The following is an 11,116-nucleotide window of genomic DNA, read 5'->3' on the forward strand; positions in this document are numbered from 1 at the left end:
CTTAAAGATCATCTAGTTCCAACCCCCTTGCCATGGGCAGGGACACCTTTCACCAGACCAGGTTGCTCAAAGCCCCATCCAGCCTGGCCTTGAACACTGCCAGGGATGGGGCATCCACAACCTCTCTGGGCAACCTGTTCCAGTGCTTCACCAACCTCACAGTGAAGATTTTTTTTCCTAATATCTAATTTAAATCTACCCTCTTTCAGTTTAAAACCATTACACCTTGTCCTATCACTACACTCCCTGATAGAGTCCCTTGCCATCTTTCCTGTAGGCCCCCTTTAGGTACTGGAAGGCTGCTGTAAGGTCTCCCTGGAGCCTTCTCTTCTCCGGGCTAAACAACCCCAACTCTCTCAGCCTGTCTTCACAGGAGAGGTGCTCCAGCCCCCTGATCATCTTCGTGGCCCTCCTCTGGACCCACTGCAGCAGGTCTATGTCTTCCCTGTGCTGAGGGCCCCAGAGCTGGATGCAGTTCTGCAGGTGGGGCCTCACCAGAGCAGAGTAGAGGGGGAGGATCACCTCCTTCGACCTGCTGGCCACGCTTCTTTTGATGCAGCCCAGCATACGGTTGGCTTTCTGGGCTGCAAGCACACATTGCCAGGTCATGTTGAGCTTCTCATCAACCAACATCCCCAAGTCCTTCTCCTCAGGGCTGCTCTCAACCTACTTGTCACCCAGCCTGTATCCATGTTTGGGATTGCCCCAACCCATGTGCAGGACCTTGCACTTGGCCTTGTTGAACCTCATGAGGTTTGCATGGGCCCACCACTGAAGCCTGTCAAGGTCCCTCTGGATGGCATCCCTTCCCTCCAGCGTGTCGACCACATCACACAGCTTGGTGTTGTTGGCAAACTTGCTGAGGGTGCACTCAATTCCACTGTCCGTGTCACTGACAAAGATGTTAAACAGTGCCGGTCCCAATACCGACCCCTGAGGAACACCACTCATCACTGCTCTCCACTTGGACATCAAGCCCTTGACTGGAACTCTTTGAGTGCAACCATCCAGCCAATTGCTTATCCACCAAGCGGTCCATCTGGCAAATTCATGTCTCCAATTTAGAGACAAGGATGTCATGCAGGACAGTGTCAAATGCTTTGCACAAGTCCAGGTAGATGACATCCATTGTTCTTCCCTTATCCACCAACACTCTTACCCTATGGTAGAAGGCCACTAAATTTGTCAGGCATGATTTGCCTTTAGTGAAGCCTTGCTGACTGTCACCAATCACCTCCTTATTTTCCATGTGCCCTAGCATAGTTTCCAGGAGGATCTGCTCCATGATCTTGCTGGGCACAGAGGTGAGACTGACGGGCCTGTAGTTCCCCTGGTCTTCCTTTTTTCCCTCTTTCTTTCCCCTCTTTTCTCTTTTTAAAAGTGGGGGTTGTTTCCCTTTTTCCAGTCAGTGGGAACTTCCCCGTACTGCCACAACTTCTCAGATATGATGGATAGTGGCTTAGTCACTTCATCTGCCAGTTTCCTCAGGACCTGTGGATGCATCTCATCAGGTCCCATGGACTTGTGCACCTTCAGGCTCCTTAGATGGTCTTGAACCTGATCTTCTCCTACAGCAGGTGGTTCTTCATTCTCCCAGTCCCTCTTTGGGCAGTGTGGCTGGAGCACTTGCCAGTGAAAACTGAGGCAAAAAAGTTGTTGAGTACCTCAGCCTTCTCCATGGCCCAGGTAACCAGGTCTCACGTTCCTTTCTGGACAGGGCCCGCATTTTCCCTAGTTTTCCTTTTATCACCAACACACCTATAGAAGCTTTTCTTGTTGCCCTTGATATCCCTGGCCAGATTTAATTCTATCAGGGCTTTAGCTTTCCTAACCTGATCCCTGTCTGCTCAGACAATTTCTCTGTATTCCTCCCAGGCTACCTCTCCTTGCTTCCACCCTCTGTAGGCTTCCTTATTGTGTTTGAGTTTGTCCAGGAGCTCCTTGTTCATCCATGCAGGCCTCCCAGTGTTTTTGCCTGCCTTCCTCTTTGTTGGGATGCATTGTTCCTGAGCTTGGAGGAGCTGATCCTTGAATATTATCCAGCTTCCTTGGGCCCCTCTTCCCTCCAGGGCTGTATCCCATGGTACTCTATCAAGCAGATCCCAGAAGAGGCCAAAGTCTGCTCTCCTGAAGTCCAGGGTAGCGAGCTTGTTGTGCACCCTTCTGGCTGCCCTATGGATCTTGAACTCCACCATTTCATGGTTGCTGCAGCCAAGGCTGCCCTTGAGCTTCACATTCCCCACCAGCCCCTCCTTGCTGGTGAGAACAAGGTCCAGCACAGCACCTCTCCTCATTGGCTCCTCCATTACTTGGAGAAGGAAGTTGTCATCAACGCATTCTGGGAACCTCCTGGATTGCTTGCGCCGTGCTGTCTTGTCCCTCCAACAGGTATCAGGGTGGTTGAAGTCCACCATGACGACGAGGGCTTGTGAACGTGAGGCTGCTCCTGTCCTCCTATAGTGGGCCTCATCTGTTCAGTCTTCCTTGTGGGGTGGCCTGTAGCAGACCCCCACTATAATGTCACCTGTCCCTGGCCTCCCTTTAATCCTGACCCATAAGCTCTCCGTAAGCTCCTCATCCATCCCCAGGCAGAGCTCCATGCACTCCAGCTGGTCATTGACATAGAGGGTGACACCCCCTCCTCATCTCCCCTGCCTGTCCTTCCTAACGAGCCTGTATCCTCCTATTCCAACACTCCAGTCATAGGAGCCATCCCACCACGTCTCCATGATGCCAGTAAGATCAAAGCCCTGCAGGTGTGCACACGTCTCTAACTCCTCTTGTTTATTCCCCATGCTACTTGCATTTGCATAGAGGCAGTTACGTTGGGCCCCTGATGAAGCTGACTTACCGGCTGGAATTTCTTTGTGCTGCTCTTCAGGTGCTCTCCTGCTGACCTGTGATCCCCCTCCAGGCTGTGGGCATCTGTTGCTAGCACTGGCATCAAACTGGTGGGAGTGGGATGGATTGAGGTTCCCCTCCCCTGGCAACTGTAGTTTAAAGCCCTCTTCACCAGCGTCGCAAGCCTATGACCGAAGAAAGATGCTCTTTCCCTTCTCTGACAGATGGACCCCATCAGCCCCAGTAGACCAGGTTTCTCAAAGTGAGTCCTGTGGTCCAAGTAACCGAACTCCTGGCTGTGGCACCACTCCTGTAACCATTTGTTGGTTCACCAGGTTTGACTGGCCCTTTCAAACCCCTTCCCTTTGACTGGGAGGATTGATGAAAAAACTACTTGTGCTCCAGAGTCCCTTACCACTGCTCCCAGGGCTCTGTAATACTTTTTGATACTCCTCAGACCGCTGCTGGCTGTATCACTGGTGCCCATGTGGAACAGCAGCAGCGGATAATAGTCGGTGGACCGTACAAGGCTTGGTAGTCTCTCAGTGACATCCCTGACACGAGCCCCCGGTACACAACACACCTCTAGAGAGTGCGTCAGGTCGGCAGATGGGTGCCTCCGTACGTCTCAGAAGAGTGACCTACTACTACTATCACTACTATCGTTGCTTTTTCATAGTTGCGCTGGGTGTTATATGGGGAGCAGATCCATCTGCCTTACTCAGCTCCAGCATCTCCTGATGTGACGGGTCTTTCCTCTCCTGTCTGCAGAGCAGTGAAGCAGTTCTGCAAGGGCACCTCAGGCTTCGGAGGAAGTCTCTTCCTCCTGCAGGGCCTCGCTGTTGCAAACTTCCATTCTTCTGTGTTATTGATTCCTCTTCCTTCTGTGTGTGCTGGTGGGGGAGTTTTTGGCTATTTGGCCGTGGGCTGTGTGTCTGCTGCAGACTGCGCTGAGATGATGGGCTAAGAGTGATGGGCTGCTCCATCATTTTGGATATCAGTTCACTCCTAGTTGTCAGATTGGGTCCGGGTGCAAGTGAAAACCTCTTGTAGAGGTTTTTCTAGCAAGCAGAAATAAGCCTGTATATAAGGAAGAGCACTTCTATAGACACCAAAAGAGTGATTTTCCAATGCTTAGTGAAGCACCATTGGGCCTTCAGACCTATTCCATAAATAGCCCTTCATCTGTCTGGGCAAATTGGATGGATGCAGGAGTGGTTTTGTGTGCCTGCAAGGCTGAAAGATGATGATGCTCCCTCCAGGATGGGGGAATCCATGTGTTAGCATGCCTGTGTGGAAAGTTTCTCCTTTTTCTGCATTCACGGCTGGGTTTTAAGTACTTTCCTGACCACCCAAGGGTGTTAGCTTTAAGGCAAAACCATAGACAATAAAATAGGTTTTTGTGTTACAGATGAGTCCTGGACATCCAATACCTTGCCCTGTTATGTGTTTTGGTGCGAGGGGATGTAGTGATGCCACCAACCTCTGTATCATCATCCCATCAATCAGTGCTAATGAGTGTGGTGCTAACGAGCTGGGGTTTTGTTTTTGTGTTTGAAACAGACCCCCTTCACCCTCACCTTGCGGCTGTGGGATATCTACATCCTGGAAGGAGAGCGGGTGCTGACGGCCATGGCTTACACCATCCTCAAACTGCACAAAAGTAAGGTCCTGGCAAAGCGCGTCTCCTATGGCAGAAGTGGCACCATGCTGGGCCACGCCTGTGCTGCCGCCCCAGAAAGCCTTGCTGGCTGCTACCAGCCTGCTCGGTGCCCTGCGCTGGCCCCAAAAGGCACAGTCCCGTGCTGATGCTCCAGGCAGGAAATGAGATGCCGCAAGGGTTGAAATGCTGCGCTCAGCACACAACAAACCCCACCTGAAATGCTCCCAACTGCCTCTTTCCGTGTGCTGCGCCTGATATCTTTTATCACCACACTTTTAGGGGCAATACAGGCAGCAACCAATCTGTCTGCAAAGCTGTATGTGGCAGTTCAACTGAAAAGGCTGTAGAGGGAGAAATAAATCAATTAATATAGTTCTAAAATGACCAAAACCTGGTTTTCTTACATAACGTTAAGGCAGTGATGTTTCTTACCTTGATATCTTTGGGACTTTGAACCCCTCCACTCCCATAAGCTAGCAGCCTTGTGTTGTCACCCTGTTAGGTCTTTAATGTGGGACAAGAGTGATGCTGATAGTGCAAGCTGGGAACCTTTGGGCCAGTGGGATTTATGGGACTGCATGTGTCGGCTTCTGCAAACAGCCATCCTGCTCTTCCTTCAGCTGAATGAAGAACAGGCTATTCAAATATATCAAGTATCCTGTTTGTTTGCAAAGACTGGGAAATTGGCAGGCAGGCCCAAGTTTCAGCCTGGCTGTGAAATCACCTCTCCTCCCTGAGGAATGTGTGGTGCAGATCAGCAGCCCTGCCTTCATCGTGTTCCTGCCTACCTCCCATCCTTGCCTGCATCCCATTCCTGCCTGCATCCCTGGTGTGGGTCAGCATCTCTGCCTGTGTCCCTGCCTGCTGGCTGGTGCAGGTTGGCATCCCTGGCTGGCGGTGGCGGCAGCAGCTGCTGGCAGTGGCTGTTCAGTCTGATGCTTGGGGTCAGTCTCATGGATCTTTTCCTCCTCCTAGAGGTATTGGTGAGAACTTCCAGAAATGGCCCAAAACGTGCATCCTGGTCAGCATAGGTCCCAGCCCCACCATTGTCCTGCCATTGCTGAGCTACTGCCCAGAGGTGGCACAGATATGTAAATGTACTGACAACCCTGAGCAACAGCGGGAAGGTGGGAGAGAGGCAAAAACGTTCAGGCTGTCCCACTGCAGCATGGGAACAGCAGCAGAATCCCAGACAAAACCAAAGCAATGCAACCCACACTCATGCTACCCTGCAGTTTGGCCGTTCCACTGCCATTACTCCTTTCTACCGTCCCCAGAGCGCTTGCTGAAGATGGCGCTGGAAGATTTACGGGAATTTCTGCAGGAGAAAATTGCCGCTTCCCTGCAGTACGAGGATGATGCCGTCATTGAGCAACTGCAGGTGTCGATGACTGAACTGCGCAAGATGAAATTTGACCTTCCCCCGCCAGGTGGGTAAAGGGGAAGGCAGGCAGCCCAGTGGGAACGGCCAGTGGTACCTGTGTGTACTGGGGACCAGAGCATCCCTCTGGTATGGCTGGGAGCCAGGGCAGCCCAGAAAGTCTGGCACCCATTGGGTGCAGCATCTGCCTGCCCCGCAGTTGGGGCATGCCAGATGCAAAAATTAACTGATGCACATTTTGGGGTTTGTTTCCTCTGCTTCCAATGCAGCAAAGCCTGAGGAATTCCCACGGAAGCCCCTGGGCCTGGAGCTCTCCCTCAACCTGGTAGCCATGAAGGGCAATGTGGCAGCCAATGGCCAGAATGGCCAGGTGGGTGAGCACCCCCCGGACAGGGAGCCCCATCCCCACAGAGGTCCTGGGGTGCCAGGAGGAACAATGGTGGCAGAGGCGAGGACTCCCACCCTCCAGCACAGTGAAGCAGCTGAAGCAACAGACGTCCACCTGCATCCTCCTGGCGGGGGGCCACCGGGAGAGGAGAGTCAGGTGGAGCCCACTGGGAACGGGCAGCCACCGTCTCTTCTGAAGGCAAGCGAGACCCAGGCCCGTCATCACCTCCTGCCCACAGCCCTGCTACCGGAGCAGCCTCTTCTCACCCCCAGCCGTACCACGGTGGACCATGAGTCGGTCTCCCTCCCCACCCTGGCCAACCATGAATCCTTGGACTCCTCTCTCCAAAACATGCCGAGTCCTCCCGACTCAAGCACCACGGAGCTTTCTGCTACGGACCACTCAGTGTGGCAGTCAAATCCTGCTGCTCTGCCGGCAGGAGAACAAGCATCTTGCCTCTGCAAAGAGAAAGCGCTCGAAGCACCCCCTTATCCTCAGCCGGGTGGCTGGCAGCAGCTCTCCGGCACATCGCAGCACGACGGCTCCCCAGAGAGCAAGCGCAGGGAGGAGTCAGCCGAGAAGCGCTGCAGAGCAGTGCTGCCAGACCAAACGGACTTGAAGCGTTTGGCATCCAAAGCTGCATCCACAGGGGAGCTCACCAGCCTGCAGCAGAATGGCCCAGGGAACACTACCGGCACCGTGCACTGGCCGGAGGGCTTGGGCGTCTTGCCCACACATGGGCTGGCGGGTGGCAGCGTGCCCATCTTATCCGGCAGCGAGTCAGAGGCAGCGGGGCTGGGCAAGGGCTGCCCCTTCCAGCAGGTGCCATCCCCCATGGCGGGGCGGAACAGTCCCTACACTGTTATAAAAACCACCACTCCCCTCCACCTGGCCCATGCAACAGAGCAGGACTTCTCAAACAGAAAGCAGGTGGCATTGCCTCTGCCAGAGACTGGACGACCCCTGCCTGCCACCTCCATGCCACCGCCTCTTGCGCTGGACCCAGAGGAAGTAGATGCCCAAAAAAGCCTCCAGAAACCATTAAACACACTGAAAGCCCCACGACCCCCCCTGAGCCCCAAACCAAAATTACTGCCGCAGGTTGCCAAATCCCACTCGGAGAACAGTTTCCTTTCAGGCTCTCCTGCCCTGGCAAAACTGCCCAAATCAGTGACGTTTTAGTGGGGACAGGGCAAGGTGAGGGAGAGGAAGCAGGTGCTGGAGCAGCACCCTTGCCCCATTTTTGGGACCCCCCCTTCAGCAGGGCTGTGTGGGGGTGACAGCACAGAAGCCATCACCTGTGGAGCTGTGCTTTGGTACGAGTGCGCGGTGAGGCGATGGAGCAGTGGCCGCCAGCGCCAGGAGACACCAGCAAATTGGGTTTGCATCTTTCCTATGGACAAATTGGAAAACGCTTTCACTTTTTTGTTCCTCGAAGCTCCCTGAGCCTTGTCGCGTGTCGGGCTGGGGGGCAGAGGCGGGGCTGGTGAATGTGTTGTGTGTTTTCTTCTGTGCCTGCCTGCCATAGTACCCATGGCTGTGGAAGCGGGCATGAGGCGTAGGAGTCTGAAATGCTTTCTTTAGAATGCCCGATCAGCGCAGCCAACAGCGTTGCTTTCAAAGGCCTTTGTAGCAATAGATCTTTATTTCTTTTCCCAGGCTCGCGGTTGTAGGCAGCAGCATTTTCAGGCAGGGCCATGGCATCCCGGCAGGGCACAGACAGCCTCCTGCCTACTCTATGCAATTCCACAGCGTGGTGCCTGGCTCCAGCCACGGTGGTGGATGGGGTCCCAGGGGGGAGGTTTAACGGCTGGTGAGTCCCTGGCCAGGGTGGAGGGGTTCTCTTTGGTGTGACCCTGGTAAAGGACAGCCAGCGGGGTGGTTCTTTCCCAGGTGCTCAAGGTGATAAGGACAGTGATGAAGGTTGAGCCCTGTCTCTTGGGCTGAGTGGCCTTTCCCTCACAGGTCCAGGGCAGCGAGCGGGCTCGCTGCCTTCCCATTGAACAGGAAAAGGGGCTGCTGCCTTGGGAAAACTCCTGCCTCCGCTAGCAAGCTGCTGGAGGTGCGATGGTGTCTAATCATGGTGCTCAAGCTGAAGCCCACTTTTACTTTGAGCAAGTTATGTGTCAGGGTGGAACCAGCACAGGAGTTGAGGAAGGGGAGCACATTGCCTAGAACCTGATCCCAGCCCTTCTGGTTTAGCCCACCCAGAAATCAACCACCAAGGAAGGAAACCTGGGCACAGAGGATTGGAAGATGATGCTGCAGAGCATCACTGTCAGCACAGCCCACTGCTGAAGAGATAACGCAGTGGGTGCCCACATGCCCTTCCTATACTGGTGGCCTGTCCATCTCCTCCCCATCCCAGGGTGTTGCTGCTGCACAATCCAAACCATTGGCTGAAGGTGAGCAGGGACCCAGGGACAGCTCATCCCACTGAAAGAGCTGGTCCAAACGCCTGTTTCCCGTATCTACTTCACCCCTATAGGTGAAGGGACTTCATTGGGAAGGAAGATGGATGCAGCAGAAGCTAAACTAGGCCAGATGTGCTGTATTTGACTGCTCTCCAGAAGGGGTGGCTGCAGATGCCACTTTAGAGGGGACTGCAGGTGGGATTTCCATCCCTTCAATGGAGACCCTGGGCAAAAGCTCTTCTAAGGAGACTTTGAACACTGTTTATCTCACAGGCTGCTTCAGTAACATAACCTGATCTGAAGCCTACCTGGAAGCCCAGTAGAAACTTCCACTAAATTACTTTGTGGGGTTTATCAGGTTGTTTGTTTGTTTGTTTGTTTTCTGTTCATGTGGTGGTTTGTGTTAGCAGCAGGGAGAGCATCGAAGGGAGCACCCCATCTTTCTTTGGATGTAGCCAGCCAGACCACAGCACCCTCAGCTTCTGTTGCAACCCCTCCTCTGTCGGAGACCCAATCTTCTGTTGAGTCTCTAACCTTGCCCATCCTCTCTCCCTCTGCAAAGCAGGGATAACCCTGTTAGCTACCTCGCAGGGGTGTTGTGAGGAGTCAAGAGTTGCTCTTTGAGAACTGCTGTATGAATGTTCAGTATTTGTGTTTTGAGACGCCATGGGTCCTTTCTAGGACAACGGTGCTTGAATTGGTTTTAATTTAGAGTACGTTTTCCAATAACCATACAGTAATTAAACCTATATGTGTGTTAAAATACCTGGGCAGTATTTCAGGACAGCTATTGATTGCCTTTTGCTAGCAGGCCACTGGCCTCTGGAGCTCACCGAGAAGCATCTGAGGGCTGGTGGTCACCTCTCGGCTTGGTTTCTGTAGCCTGGGGGTCTGTCCTCTCCTTGAAGCACACATAGGACTCCTGCTAATGTGAGCATTTGGCTCACATGTGCAAGAGCCAAGACCTTTTTCCCCTCATTTTTACATTTTCGCCTCATTCTGGGCACACAGCCTCTGCACATCGTGTTGCATGTGCACCCAGGCTCCTCACCCAGCGTGTCGGGGATGTTCTGTAGTATTCACATTTAAAAAGGTGGTTTGCTCCAATCTTGGGAGAACTGTCAAATGCACAGTACCTGGTGCATGGTATATGGTGCATGGTGTTCAAGAAGAATTTGGGGGTGTTCCTCCCCTCCAAGCCCTAACAGGACTGAGCAGCAAAGTCCTTGGTCACCTCCAAGCCTGGGGGAAGCCACCAGGTGGTTTCAGTGACCTTTGGACCAGGTAGACACAGGCTCCCCATTCCCTCTAGTGTGCTTCTCACTGGGAAGGTCTCTGAGCTCCTCCCTGTGCCACCCAAGAAGCTCTTCTGCAACCTGCAGCCTCTGAAAGCTGGCAGGTTTGGGAAGAGTGCCTGGGGACAAAGTAGCCTGAGCTGACTGGGAGCCAGCAATGTGCATTGCTTTCCTTGGAGCGATGCTCTCACTTCAGCACATCAACACATCTACTGGGAGATGACTGATGCTCTCGCCTTGTCTGCCTCTTGCTGCAGATGAAGGTGCAGCCATGGTAGTCTGTGGCAGCCTGGGGTGGGCAGGACATGGCCCAGCCTCAGCTCTTTTGCTGGGGACAGAAAGGGAAGGAGAAGGGCAAGGGTGGCAGCTCAGCAGGACAAATAACTGCCACTTGCACCCCTGCCCCAGCCTCCTACAATGGCCTCAGCCCCTTAGCAAAAGCCACTCTTACCACAAGCAAACTCAGGAAAGCAGCCCCCCACCGCCCCATCCCTGCCCTTGCAGCCCTGGGACAACTCTCGCCTTGCTGCCCTCCATGTAGTTTTAAAGACCAACATTGCAGGTTTGGGGTTTTGGTTGGTTGGTTTGGGGTTTTTTTGGGGGGGTGGGGGGTGGGGTTGCAATTGAGCATTTTGAGTGGCTGCGGTGCCAGCAGGCAGCAGGAGCCACAGGGACTGGTCTGGGGACCAGCTCCAGTGTGGGAGGGCAGTTGAGGTCGGGATCTCTCGGCCATGCACTTTGAGAGCCCGGCTAACATCTGCTTTTCTTTTTTAATTGCTATTCTTGTTTACAGCGTGGAACGCTTCCTCCGTGACTCTTTCTAATGTATTATAATTATTACTTTATAAAAACATTTTTATGTCTGTGCTTTTTTTTTCTTTTGTTTTTTTTTGTAAGGGGGGGAGGAGTCAATCATTCCTTTTTACACTGAGTCAAAGACACTCCAGAGTATTTGATGCTGTGTTTTACATAGTTGTAATGGTAACGGTTAAAGACGTTTAGCATAAAATCAGACTCCACAAGGTTTCTTACAGTGACAGATGCTGCAGCAAGACTGGTTGCCTTCTCCTGCTGGCCTTTAGCTTGGTTCACCAAGTGTGCTTCAGCTGCACCTTCCTCTCCATCTCTGCCTTC

General features: G+C 53.2%; 1 protein-coding gene across 12 annotated transcripts in view; it reads left to right on the forward strand.

The window, feature by feature from the left end:
* Positions 1-10,849, forward strand: part of LOC142040230 (USP6 N-terminal-like protein) — an 87,616-nt gene extending 76,767 nt beyond the window's left edge. For all 12 annotated transcript variants that reach the window (XM_075047818.1, XM_075047819.1, XM_075047815.1 and 9 more), the window contains 3 exons: positions 4,405-4,504; positions 5,782-5,934; positions 6,155-10,849. In XM_075047818.1, coding sequence (XP_074903919.1) covers positions 4,405-4,504; positions 5,782-5,934; positions 6,155-7,455 — 1,554 coding nt within the window. In that variant the 3' untranslated portion in view covers positions 7,456-10,849. The remainder of the gene's footprint in view (positions 1-4,404; positions 4,505-5,781; positions 5,935-6,154) is intronic.
* The last annotated feature ends 267 nt before the right edge of the window (positions 10,850-11,116 follow it).

This window comes from Buteo buteo, chromosome 16 (genome assembly GCF_964188355.1).
Source record: "Buteo buteo chromosome 16, bButBut1.hap1.1, whole genome shotgun sequence".
Taxonomy (NCBI): domain Eukaryota; kingdom Metazoa; phylum Chordata; class Aves; order Accipitriformes; family Accipitridae; genus Buteo; species Buteo buteo.